The sequence below is a fragment of the Pungitius pungitius genome, chromosome 15 (assembly GCF_949316345.1).
Source record: "Pungitius pungitius chromosome 15, fPunPun2.1, whole genome shotgun sequence".
NCBI classification, from domain to species: Eukaryota; Metazoa; Chordata; class Actinopteri; order Perciformes; family Gasterosteidae; genus Pungitius; species Pungitius pungitius.
The window spans coordinates 2823233-2836278 of NC_084914.1; the positions used below are offsets into that span (position 1 = coordinate 2823233).

Sequence of the window (13046 nt, forward strand, 5' to 3'; positions counted from 1 at the left end):
CATTTGCTCACAGTGATGTAAAACCTCTTGCTCCCTTTTAACTATCTTTTTCCATGCGCCACGTTTTCTGCTAAATGCTGCGTCTTGTATGAGCTGCTGTGTGTGTATCTCTCTGCTGTGGCTTTAAACTCAACTGTTGTCTCCTTACGGTCTTGTATGAGATTAATAATTAAGGGAGCAGCACTGCCCCGGTGTATCTAGGCAAAATGAAAATAAATAAAATCTCTGTTCATGCCCTGGCGTCTTTGTGTGTATGATTGTGGTATCTGGCCACAGCTGTGTGGACCACGTGATGGGTTTTATGGCGTATGAATGCACAGTATCCAAAAGTCACCACAGAGCTGAGTCACGAGGGAACCAACCAGAGCACAGAGTTGACTCCCTCTAGTTGACATTTATCATTTAAATTCGTGTTAATAAATCTAATAATTATTTTAAATAAATCAATACAATCAATTATCACAGTTTCAAATAAATATATAAAAATGTGTGTGTGTATTCGAGCTGCCATTTTGAATGAGTCCCGTCTCCTCGGGGGAGCGGAACCAAAGAGCGGAACCCGGACGCTTTCCATGTCAACACCTCCTGTTTGTGTTCCTCTGCTTTCGCCAACCAGGAAGATGGATTCGCCGTCGACCCGATGTCTGTTTCACCTGCTCGTTTGTTGGCTCTTGGTCGGTAAGTCGGATCCAAACGCTTCTCCGTGTCCGCCCCCCCCCGCGGGTTCGCCCGTCAGCGGGGTGCGTTTTCGCGTTTGAGTGCGGTTAGCTCGGTGGGACTCCTTTGTGCTCGCAGCTAGCCGGGTGCTAAGCTAACCGTTAGCCGCGAGCTGCCCCGTCGCTCTTAAAACCGGCCGGGTTTTTTGTTTTGTTTTACAAATTACCGTCTCGTACAAGTTTTACACGTGACACGCGACCCGTTCCCCGCCGTGCGGAAGGCCAGAAGTAATTCCACTCCAGCTTTATTAATTTTATAGTGAGTCTTCCCCGACTTTTGGCTACGGCTGTGTCAGATTTCGCCTGTGCCCGGTACACTCGTGACGCCCCGGCGCGGCCGCTCCAGGGGATCGAACGCTCCCCCCGCGCGCCACACTACAGCGACCCTTTCGCCTGTTTAAAGCAGTTAAACCTCAAACAAACTCATTTTAAAATCTTCAGCGTTCCCGTGTATATTCGGCATTCAAGTGCAAGCAATGAACACATTCAAAGTATAACGTCATCCGTCATGTGTTTGTACACAAGCCTTCAGTCTTAACTTAACACACACGAGTGCAGGATAAAGGATGTGATGATTGATGCTTTGCCTCAATGTGATGTTGCCCTCCAGGCTGGTGCTGTTATTGAAGTGATTTATTCCCCCCCCGCAGGTGTCGGCTGTAGTTCCGTGGAAAAGAAGATTTATGTGCATCTCAACTACACCGTACCGTGTGTGCGCCTGCTGAATGCAACCCACCAAATAGGCTGCCAGTGTGAGTACAGCAACAAAATGATGCTTTTGTGCTTTTCCCAAGAACCCAGCGTGCATCGGGGGAAGTTTAGTCTTAAAAAGATGTGCTCCGTGCAGCCTCTTGGGTGTCGTCTATTAAAAAGGGTTTTCAGATAGAAACCAGAGAGAAACAAATCATATCTGTGGTTTTGAGAGGGGATTTTTGGAAGAAGGCACACAAGCTGCAGACACACCAGGCAAATGTTCAGATTAACACGTGACTTATTAAGAGATATTAAGAGGTATCTCTCTCTGATTTTAGCCCATTTGTCGGGTAACGTGGGCGTGCTCCATGTGCTGGAGTCAGAGGAAAACCTGGACTGGGTCCTGCGCTCTGGTCTCAACCCTCCTTACCTGGTGATCCTGGAGGCGGCGCTCTTCAGCAGGTACAGTCGACGTGTGTCTGCCTGCAGAGGAAGAGCCTCCTGCTGCCCCGTAATGAGACAAACGTCTGTGGTGCACTTCGATGTACTGCGTTCTGAACAACTACACACGCATTTAAATTGTAGCGAAAGTATTTGTTTTTGGAGTTGAATAAGTCAGAATCATGACATGAATGCATGACGTTTGTACCCGCCAGGTCCATCATGATGAAGCTGAAGGCCGGCTCCAGCAGAGTGGCGGGCGTCGCTGTCGTGGCGCCAAACGCGCGCCCGCCCGGGGCCATCTCCCCGCACACCAACTGCCCCAACGACAACACGGGTGGGCAGGACTTAACGCTTTGAAAGATCAAATACCCTCCTCGTCCAGAGCTTCGTGCAGCAGCTTCAAAAGGGGCTGCAGAGGGAAACATCTGATTTAGTGTAAAATGTCTTTGAGAGGTTGCATTTTGTGCGTCAGTTTGACTCACAGCCCTAAATACTACGTTACCCACGAACTTCTGCCACCACTGCGACGGAGAAAAATTCTGTCACGTCTGTGGCGCGTTCAATTCTTTTCGTGTTTTCACTCTAATCTTCTTTTTTTTGCGCATTCATAGAATATTGAGCAGGCAGATTTAACATTTGGTGGTGGAATGCACTTTGTGCTGCAATGTATAAGCAGACAGGTCTCCGGCTTTTTAAATCCAAACAATGATCAGACGTTTTTCTAGTTAAGATTTTCATCCTCACCCGGGGAAAATAAGCCTCCTGCTACAAACTGTTTTTACTTTTTGTGGCTGTAAAGACACGGATCAACGACACTAGAATGAATAACTTCCATACAAACAAAACATTCCAAACCTCAGTTAGCTGCTGTCTCCACGCTCCGCTTCACTTGATGTTCCTCAGAAGTCAGTGCGCTCTTCACGAGGACCTGCTCTGGTATCAAAGCTGACGGCGCGCGCTGTGTATTTCCCCCTCAGGCGTGTACACGGAGAAGTACGACCCCGCCCTGGCCCACTGTAACGTGACGGTGTGGAACCCTCTGGGGAGCGGCTTGTCGTACGAGGAGTTCGACTTCCCCATCTTCTCGCTGAAAGAGGACAACGACACCCAGGTCATACGGCAGGTAATCTGACGGCAAAAAGCTTCATATTTGGTCCATTGTGTTTCTTATATTAAATGTAGCCCACGTATTATACGCTGCTTTTCCACACGCGAGTGTTGTGTACCGGACTCCGGTGCGGTGAAGGTGTCTCAGCTTGGTGACTTCATCAGGAGGCAGAATTCCAGTTACAGTTCACTTCTCCGGTTTCTCCGAGGGGAAACTCGCTGCGAATAGACAAGGAATGATTAGAACTCCGAAACGTTGCTGTGTATCTAACCTGCCTGTGTGCGCCTGAGCCAGAGCACCAGACCCAGTCACACACGTTCCGACCTGTTGCACGGGATCGCACTCTAACCCAAGACTCCGTAGGCCGTCGTCCTAATGCAACAGAACCTGTTCCTCACGTGCGCGCTTCTCTCCGTCGGCAGTGCTACATGGACCACAACCGCGCCGCCAACGGCAGCGCGCCTCGGCACCCGCTGTGCGCCATGCAGCTCCTCTCCCACATGTCGGCCGTCTCCGACACGGCCACCTGCATGCGGAGGAGCGAGTTCAGCTCCTTCAGCCTCAACCCAGGTATCCATCCACAGACGAAAATATCCAGTAATTCTGTTTTTGTTTTTTTTAGACCGATCCGTTCCTAAGTGCATACGCTTGTTGTTCTCCTGCGTCTCCCCAGGTCAAGATGCGGTCTGCGACCCGTTGGCCGACAGCAACATTTGGGCCTCCACTAAGCCTCTGAACAACACCGCCAAGGGCCACAAGGAGGGCGAGAGCGTGGTGGTGGCAGCGGCCAGGGTGAGCCACGGACCTTTAGACCAGGGCCTTCCTGCCGCCGCCATCTGCAGCTAACGGGGGGGGGGGGGGGGGAACGACATGTGACATAACACATGACATGAAAGTCGGTGCCGCAGGCTTCTGTTCTCGGCTCATAGGTCAATATATATTTGTGTAGTTATTAGTGGAAGTAATGATGAGGTGGCAGAGGAGTGTCTTTTTAGGCAAACTCATCTAATCCCAAGATGTCAGATTTACTTTGTAAATTGGATTCAGACCGGACAGGAATGTTACTCACTAAATCAAAACACCGGGCATAGTTTAAAGGTCCCATTTTGGATTTGGAAACGGGTTTTAAGACGTCTCCTCTCCTCCCTGCAGATGGACAGCAGGTCCTTCTTCTTCGACGTGGCTCCCGGAGCAGAGAGCAGCGTCGCCGGGTTCGTCGCCCTGCTGGCGGCCGCGCACGCTCTCCGGAATGTCACCCGGGAGGCTCCGCCCCCACGCAACATCCTCTACGCCTTCTTCCAGGGGGTCAGTCGCCGAACACCGCTGCGCTCGGCGCCGACAGGCCAAAGAGAATTCGCTGACCGGCCTCACGCGTCCTTGTGCTCTTTTGTCCGGACTCCAGGAGACCTTCGACTACATCGGCAGTTCGAGGATGGTCTACGACATGGAGAACAAGAACTTTGCCGTGGACCTGGACAACATCCACTCTGTGCTGGAGATTGGACAGGTTTGTGTTTTCCTCTCTTCTCTTCAGCATCATCCTGCTTTTAAGGTTGCTCCTTAAAGAGGCCGTGAGTTTTCATTGTTAACAGTACGTATATTCGCTGTGTCGTTTGGGTTTTGGTACCTAAAATCTATCTGAACAATGACAACACTATCTCAGGTCGGACTGCAGGTGAACTCCTCGCTGTGGCTTCACTCCGACCCCGTGTCCAGGAAGAACAGCAGCGTGGACGAAGAGGTCTGTGTACTTATCAAACATCAGCGCTCCAACGCCACCGGACCAATGAATGAACGTTATTCAAACTGAGACCGCGATTAATCGAAATATACCTCATACATTATTTTTTTAAGCCTAGTACCTGAGGTTCAAAGGATTTATAAGATACATTGACACCGAGCTAAAGGTGCTGTATTCCACATATAGTAACGTGTGTGTGTGTGTGTGTGTTTACTCCTGCAGGTGAAGAAGCTGCTGGAAAGCCTGCATGCGGGCGCCGCTGGTCTGAACGTCTCGCTGGAGGAGCCTTCCTTCTCGCAGCCCCTCCCGCCCTGCTCCTTCCAGCGCTTCCTGCGCGCTCGTCCGATCCCGGGCGTCGTCATCCAGGACCACCAGTCGTCTTTCACCAACAGGTGAAGGGGCCGCCGCCGTGGCACCGGACGCGTTGGAATTGCGACGATGGGATCCGTGTCTTCAATTTAGTATTTTTGTTTTGTGCAGGTTCTACGAGAGCATGTTCGATAACGGCGAGTACCTGAACATCTCTTACCCACCCGACCTGACGCCGGAGGAGCAGCTCCAGTTTGTCACCGCCACCGCCACGGTAACGCCCATCAATCATTCCACCGCAACTGCCGTGTTACATCGTACGTTTTCGCCAGGTGTGCAATCGGGAACCCTTTTCTCAGTGCTCGCCAAACCTTCTGGCTCGGGGGGGGGGGGGGGGGGGCGAGTCCGAAACTCGTCGTTGCCGTCTCATTTTGCCCGGGAGAATCTCCCTTCGGATGTTGCTGTTGCTGAATGAGGTGTTTCCTGTGCTTCTCTTGATGGCTCTCAGGCTCTGACGGAGGTGGCCACCATGGTCGCCCGCTCCCTGTACGTCCAGGCGGGAGGAAATGAGGCCCAGCGCAGCAGCATCAACGCCGACCCTCAGACGGTACGTCGTGTCTCCAGAGCCTCCGTTCCTCTACGTGGAGGGTGTGAGCCTTAGAGAGCCATAGATCTAAAGTCGGCCTCTAGTAAACGTTTTTATATTTCTAAATGTATCTAAAGATTATCTTCTATTCAAAGAGACTTTAAGTCAACAGTGTATTCATGAGGTCACACTCACATGACACCTTTTCACACATTTTCCTCTCTTTCAGTCACTTTAAATGTGCTTTTTAAACCATTTGCTTTTCTGGATTTCTTAGCAAAGACACATTTTTCCTGCTGCTTCTTTCCTACCGACCCTGTTTGGCTGTTTTCCCTCAGGTGACCCGGATGCTGTACGGATTCCTTGTCCGGTCCAATAACTCCTGGTTCCAGCAGATCCTCCCTTCTGAATATACCGGCGCCCTCGGTGCGTTGAGACACAAGCTAATTCATTATTAACTAGGCTCGTGCAAGCGCTTTTATTTTGAAGGTGCCGGTGAAAATGAATACCGGTGTTGAACCCTCTGCCGTGCACACACCCGCCCCGGAGGAGACCCCCCCCCTCCCCCCCCACCCAGCTTAATGTCCTCTGCCTTCCGTCCATCAGCCGACCGGCCCGCGAACCTCTACGTCGGCGTGGTGCAGCAGAGCAGCGAACTGACCATGCTGGTCCAGCACCTGCTGGCTAACCTGACCGGCACCACCCCGAACATCACGCAGGAGAACTGCAAGATCCAGAGGGAGAACGAGCAGGACAAGGAGAGCAAACACGTGAGGCCTGCAGCACCGTCGCGCTCTGGTTTTATAGAATCTGAATCATTTTGTAAAATCAGTTGGTAGTATATAGACAATATCAAATGTCCCGGCACGTCTCCTCCTGCAGATGTTCAACTACTTCTGGGTTCAAGGAGCGGCGCCTGCCAACGGCACGGAGAGGGAGGGTTTCTGCACGCGCTCCACGGCCCACCGCTCCTTAGCGATGTCGCCGGCCTTCGAGCTGCGGGAGTACACCTCCAAAGATTACTCCACGTGGACCGAGTCCCGCTGGAAGTCCATCAGCGGACGCATATTCCTCGTGGCGAGCCCCGAACTGGAGGTAAACCGCCGCAGATCCGGAACCCGCAAACTACGGGGGTTGATAAACAGTGAGATGGTTGGTTTGTAGTAATCTGCTCGAAACGGCGTCCTCTCGGGTTGTAACACTGAGCTGTACCACGCAGCCGTGGGGGGGGGGGGGGGGGGGTTTATTCATTTTAACAGGATGTAAATATCCGCTTGCTGGGGCGTGATTGATGGGATCCATCACCCCGAAGAAGACAAAAGCAGGTTCTGAGGAATCGCCGTCGTTGGGACCGACGAGTGACGTTTTAAATCAAGCGGCTGCATGAAAGAAACACTTTTTTTTTAATGCAGATATTTCCAAATACACATAATCCAGGTTGCTTATCGTTGGGCTTCTTGCTCGTACGCGGGGGTTTCCAGCAACGACGGAGCTCCGGCAGCAACAACAAAGCCGACTTAGCGCTGACGGTGATGGATCAACCGGCTCCAATGCGGCTCAAGTCCCTGCGAGTTCATGTCAACATCCGACTGGAATGAAAACGAAACCCTTCTGTCTGCGTCAAGTCGCCATTCAAAGCCAAGACGCGTGGATTTAAATATCTTATAGCTGCAGCCAACGAGGTCTGAGTGAAGGGAAAACCAGGGGAGAGGTTCCTTATAGAAACTCTCGCTGCGTATGTCGCGTGTGCAGCGCGGACCGTACTTTTTACTCAAGAGGAAACGGGCTATGAATATTCAGGGAGAGTTTTTTTTATATATATATATCTACGTCTCAACCATTTATCACACATGTCACTTAATGACACGATTCGTTATTCGCGTAGAAGTAAAAATCATCACGAGACGCGTCTGAGCCGTCGGCCACCAGGGGGCGCCCCACGTCGGCTCTGTCGAAGCGTGCCGCGATCTTAAAACGTTCACACTGACGACGTGAGGGCTCACCTTTTTGTTCATTCTGACACTTTTTTTTGACTCCTCCAGATGTTGACGCTGGGCTTGGGCCTCGGCGTGCTGCTGACGTCTCTGCTGCTGACCTACGCCATGAGCTCGAAGGTCGACATCCTCTTCAGCTCGGGGAGGGAGCCCGCCAACGCCACCTACTAATCCAGACCGAGGCGGCGGCGGCGCCGCCCTCAAAAACCACTACTGCTACTACTGCTACAATCCCAACCAGACATGGACAGACAAACCACGAGTAGGTACACCGGTTAGAAGACAGCAGCAGAGGTTTATTATTGTTATTATTGTTTTTTTAAGAAGGCGACAACTCCATGTCCACGGACTCGCTGAGGCGTGACACGGGAACCGCGCCGGAGACTCATCGGGGTCAAAAAACACCGGTCGGGCCGTGTCGGTGGAAAAGATGTTCATATTTCTTGTGTTCGTTCTCTCTTGCTATCGTCAAAGAAGGTTTTTTTTTTTTTTTTTTTTTTTTTTTTATAATCACGGTGTCGCGGGATAGGCGCCCAACAACATCGAGCATTATTTTGACCGGGTTTCCGATTTATGAAAATGTAAAATGAGAGAGAGATCAATTGTGTTGGGACAGTGATGTGTGTGCGCTTTGTATGAGGATTGCTTTGGTGTGTGGAACACTGCGGCTTCCGTCGGTGTAGTTTAACTTATCAATCAGTTTTAAGAAGGAGGAGGAAAAAAGAAAAAAAAAACGTTTTTAGTTGGTGAACAATTGGTTAAATTTAATGCTTTTGCAAAATCTGAACCAGTGCGGTGAAGTATTTTGATAAGCTTTAGTGGGATTTTGACAACAATCCTGAATATTTATATTTTTCACTCCCAGTGCACACACAACTGCACGTGCATGTAGTGGCAGAGCCGCTGCAGTGTCACATGTGGGGGGGGGGATGTTTGTGTGTGAGAGAAGAGGAATCCCCCCCCCCCCCGAGGAACCCCACCCTGGCGGACAAACACTTTATTCCATATCGACCAGCTGCTTAAAGGAGACGTCAAATCCAGTCCAAAAATCATGTGTTTTGCCACAGAAAGACGCGCTGGTACTGTGGCCGTGATTTTGTTTCTATGGTAACTTTTAGTTTAAAAGGTGCCGTTTAATTGTGTTGACACTCACAAAAAGTTTTGAATTCTGTTGTAATTTTAGTAGCTGGAATCGAAGACCAGTTGTGATGCCTTGATGAAGAAGAAATAAACATTGCTTCAATTTCCAGTCTTTCTTTTATTGTTGACAAGCTTAAAGAGCTTCTTGTTCCAGAAGAAGGGCCTTTAAACCCGGACAGAACAAAACACATCAAACAAACACTGTGGCCTTGGATTACCATTTTATTTCTGTGCTTGCACATAAAAATAAACCAGTGTTTACTTACCAAAGCACCTCAAGAGTGATGTCATTGTTCTTTCAGAGAGAATTATCCCAGGGTTTGTAATAAAGAAGTGCTACAAAATAACAATCATGAGATAAATGTTTTTTATATTCATTTAAATTGTTTTGGGTGTTTTTTTTAGTTCCACGCACACACATTTGACCTCTTCTTTGTCACTTAAGCTGCTAAATCCAGATGAAAGCCCAGTTGTCTCTCTTTAGATACGTGACACCAACGGTTCTCAGCCTTTTGACCTTTTGACCCCTTCAACAAAGTAAGAGCTAATTAGACAATCAGAGCAGTACGCTTAGATCTAAAGCAACATCTTTAGAACTGCTAAATTTATATTCATTCATCATCAGTCATTTTAGGACTACTTGCATCTTAATCTAAATCATATCATACAATTTTCTTATCTAATCTGAGTATTTAAATTGGTTTACTGCGGTGATAAATCATCGCGAGGAAATAAAATTACGTTAGGTGAAATTAATACTTGCCTTTATCGTGAAAATACTTGCTCTGTACTATGAAAGGATGGTTATTTTTATACTAATTTCATTTGGAAAAATGCATAATTTCATGCCAATAAATCATAATGTAATGAAACTTTGCCATCGCTGTGAAAGTCATCACTTTACATACATTATATATATGATATAACATATACATGTTAATAAAGTTACCTTTGTCACATTATAGTGCCCACTTGTTTCCACTGAGTGCACTCATCAGCGCGTGCGCGCGGTGACGGCTGTTCACGCACCCACACACGTGGTTTCACAGTGAGGGGGTGGGGCGGGGCCTATGCGCAGCGGAGGCGGGGCATAAGTGCAGCGGAGGCGGGGCCCCGCGGCGCTACGGTTGACTGGAAAGAAAGTGGAAAGTAAGAAAATACCGTGAATGGAGCGACGGGAATAAGTGAGTAGCCTTTTTTTTTTGCGTGTGTTAAATGCGGTCGTAACGCGGCCGGTGGTGACGGTGTGCGCTGCTTCAACCGAACGAGGGGAAAGCGGGGGGAGGACTCGCGGCTCCGCGGGTCTCCGGTTTCCCCCCCAAACAATAGTGCAACGGACGCGATGGTCGCCGTTTCTTCTTTCTTTGAGGGGGGGGGGGAACCGCAAAGAAGTCTCGGACCCTCGTCGCCCCGGTTGTTGTCCTCCCCGAGGACACGTCGCGGAGACGAGGGGTGGGGGGTGAGGGGGGGTCGGTCGGTCGTGTTTTCAAGGGTTCAGGGAGCCGAGGACTCCCGCCTGTAGGCCGGAGGCTCTGGACGCTTCTTCCCGCTGGAGCTCCGCGAGCACGGGCTCCGGAGCGTCCATTCATTTACGGCCCGAGGAGCAGCAAAGGCGGAAGAGCCTTATTTTTCTTTACGGGAGGAGGAGGAGGAGGAGGAGGGGGGGGGTGTAATTGGGCATCAGGACGCGGCCGGTGGGGGCCTGGGAGTCTCCCATTGTCCTTCCGAACCACACAACCCCCCCCCTCCCTTTCTTCTCACGCCGCGGGTCGAGCCGGCGCTTTACTTTACGTGCCGACCCCCCCCCCCCCCCCCCCCCCCCCCCCCCCCCCCCCGGAGAAAGTCGGCCTTCGTGCATATTGTCGGATGCTCGACGTTATCACACCGGGAAGCTAACGAGGAGTCCGCAGCAACAGGCCCCGCACCCCCCCACCCCCCCCTGCTGAGCTTTTATTTACCTGTTGGCCCCTTTATTTCCTGTTGATATACATGTATTATTACTTAAATAAAGAGTAGCACAGGCCCCGGAGAACTGCTCCACGGGGGGGTGTTACGGTAATAAAAGAGGCCATAATAACACCACCAGACGGTAAAATCACAGCATTGAAACGGCAGGAATCACTGTGGGGTTTGTGCACGCATTCTAATGGCCGGGAGGGCTTTAGCTGTTTTTATTTCATTTTGATTTAAGATCATTTAAATTAAATCAAGGAACAGTGAGTTCAACCCAACGATATATTCTTGTAACCATATAAAACTGATTTAAACAAGACATGAGACCAGCAGATGTTTCAGATTTCTGCTTGAAGTAATGACCTAAACCATTAATATATTATTAAGGTTGTTGACAATCACCATCACTCCGCTAATGGTTTCCATTCTGTTCTGTTTTCATGTTTCTAAGGGGGGGTTGGGGGACATCTGTAGATGATCTAGTAGCACCACGGCAGTCCCTCAAAGGCGTCTAGTTGTTGTGTTTTTTTCAAATGCTCAGTGGACCACGGGTTGGGCTGGTACCTCAGGGGGCCCGTGAAGGTCCCCCCCCCCCGGGCGACGTAGATTCCCAGATGGCCGACTACTTTTCAACCCAGAAGATGTAGAAGCTCCACCATCGTAACTTCTACATCAGACACCGTTAAAGGGTTAATATTGTTAATGGGTCGTCTAACTGCATTTACTACGAAATGTATTCTCTCCCCCCCCCCCCCCCCCCCCACGCACGCCGTCTAATGCACCAGGGCCCCTCGTCTGAACCTCATCGAGCCACTTCCTGCTCCCTAAAATACTTTGTTTGGAGATAAAAGACAGATCGCAAGCAGGGGGTCTCTTTGACACACAGCGCTGACCAGAGGACAGGCCTGTTGATTCAACCACATCCTGTTGGACACACACACACACACACACACACACACCTGCTCCGGCTTGCTGGCCATGTGTGAAGGCTGACAGTAGCAGTTGTCTGGTTGCTGGTTTTACTGGTGCCGTTGCAGTGGGTGGTGCTGCTGCTGGACTCTGGGCGTGTGCGGGCTTATTTTCACAGTTGGCCTATCGGGCCCCAAATGGCTCCTGAGCGCAGCTCGCCATCTCGGAGGCGGCGCCGACGGCGGTCCCACCGTGGCAGCTGCCGGGGGGGGCTCAGAGCGTTTGGGCGGAAGGTGGATTTCTGTATTTCTTTTTGGCCTTTTCGACCTCGGCTTGATTTAAACCGTGACAGTATTTTCACAGCTAAATTCCTGGATAATGTTCTTGCTTTTAAACGGCAGATATCATCCGATTTTAAAGAATATTTGGAGTAAATGCCCCCTACGCTCTTGTTTTGGAACTCTTGTTTTCTCGTTTAAAAGCAGCCGGGGAGCGTGAAGTGAACAAAGGTCGTTTTTTTCCCCCTTTTTTTCCCCCCCTGTTTTTTTTAGAAGCCGGACTTTGACTTGGTTGTGAGAAATGAACACGTTCAAATATCCAGAGGAACCGCCACAGATTCCTTCCGTATCCGCCTGGACGCTGGACCCCACCTGTGCACATCAAGCGCTCCGTCCTTGAACCCAGATGCGACAACGTAGGAGCGAACCAAACGGGCCTTTAAGGACTGAAACCCATGAGCAGGCTGCCAAACGAAGGGGAAATATGCAAATCATCGTCATGGACCCCAAATGTTTGTGACACACGGTAGATTTTAGGTCGTGTCCTCCTGCGCGGCTCACATTACAAACCAGTTCCTTTTCTCCATTCAAGTGTTTGTCTCCCATTGAAAGACGCACGGTTTCATGTAGGATCCGCTTTTTTGACTCTTCCCCCCCCCCCCCCTCCCAAACCACTTCTCATAGCACCTGTGTCTCATTGTGTGGAAAGCAGGTCAGGCTTAAGGTTTGTGCCGGCAAAAATGAAAGCAGGAGGGACTTCCTCGTGAAGCCTCTTTTCAGCTTTCCCTACAGGAAGTCCTTCCAATGGAGACATTCGGGGTCCTCTGGGGACACATCGGGGCAACAATCGTCCTCGACGTCAGCTCTTTGAACATTTTGGTCCTGGAGAAACATTTTTTTTGCAGCGGTCGTGGTCCCCACAGGCTGAATCGGGTTGGTTCTGGTTGCTCCACCGTTGGGGCTGAATGTTCCAGTTGTAAGCAGAACCCTTTTTATTTGATTCCCTGAGGATCGTCTCTGTATCTCCCCCCCCCCCCCCCCCCCCCTCGCTCAGCCTGTGAGGTGGCGAGGTGAACGTCATGAAGTGAGGGATTCTGATCTGTTATTTGGCTCGGGCCGCTGTCCTCGGCCCAAACCCGCCTCTCTCCGCGTGGCGGCTATCCCAAGGGGCGGAC

The 13046-nt window shown here is 50.5% G+C and overlaps 2 protein-coding genes across 2 annotated transcripts in view; one reads left to right on the forward strand and one right to left on the reverse strand.

Annotated features, from left to right (window-relative positions):
• Positions 1 to 13046, reverse strand: part of LOC119206994 (uncharacterized) — a gene marked incomplete at its 5' end in the record, with an annotated part of 242444 nt that overhangs the window by 149322 nt on the left and 80076 nt on the right. The gene's annotated exons all lie outside the window — the stretch shown is intronic.
• Positions 505 to 8780, forward strand: ncstn (nicastrin). Its single transcript, XM_037457428.2, has 17 exons — positions 505 to 678; positions 1367 to 1468; positions 1748 to 1871; positions 2066 to 2187; positions 2831 to 2976; positions 3384 to 3531; positions 3635 to 3753; positions 4114 to 4266; positions 4364 to 4468; positions 4625 to 4702; positions 4925 to 5094; positions 5183 to 5285; positions 5520 to 5618; positions 5936 to 6023; positions 6204 to 6367; positions 6480 to 6692; positions 7640 to 8780. Exons 1-17 carry the CDS (start codon positions 573 to 575, stop codon positions 7760 to 7762), a joined length of 2163 nt encoding a protein of 720 aa, XP_037313325.2. The 5' UTR covers positions 505 to 572; the 3' UTR covers positions 7763 to 8780.

Excerpts from the sequence above, each read along its gene's own strand:
- ncstn (XM_037457428.2), top strand. The coding sequence starts at position 573 with ATGTCAACACCTCCTGTTTGTGTTCCTCTGCTTTCGCCAACCAGGAAG. Across the intron at positions 2,188-2,830 it reads CTGCCCCAACGACAACACGG|GCGTGTACACGGAGAAGTAC; the intron begins GTGGGCAGGACT and ends TTTCCCCCTCAG. Across the intron at positions 4,469-4,624 it reads CTGTGCTGGAGATTGGACAG|GTCGGACTGCAGGTGAACTC; the intron begins GTTTGTGTTTTC and ends ACACTATCTCAG.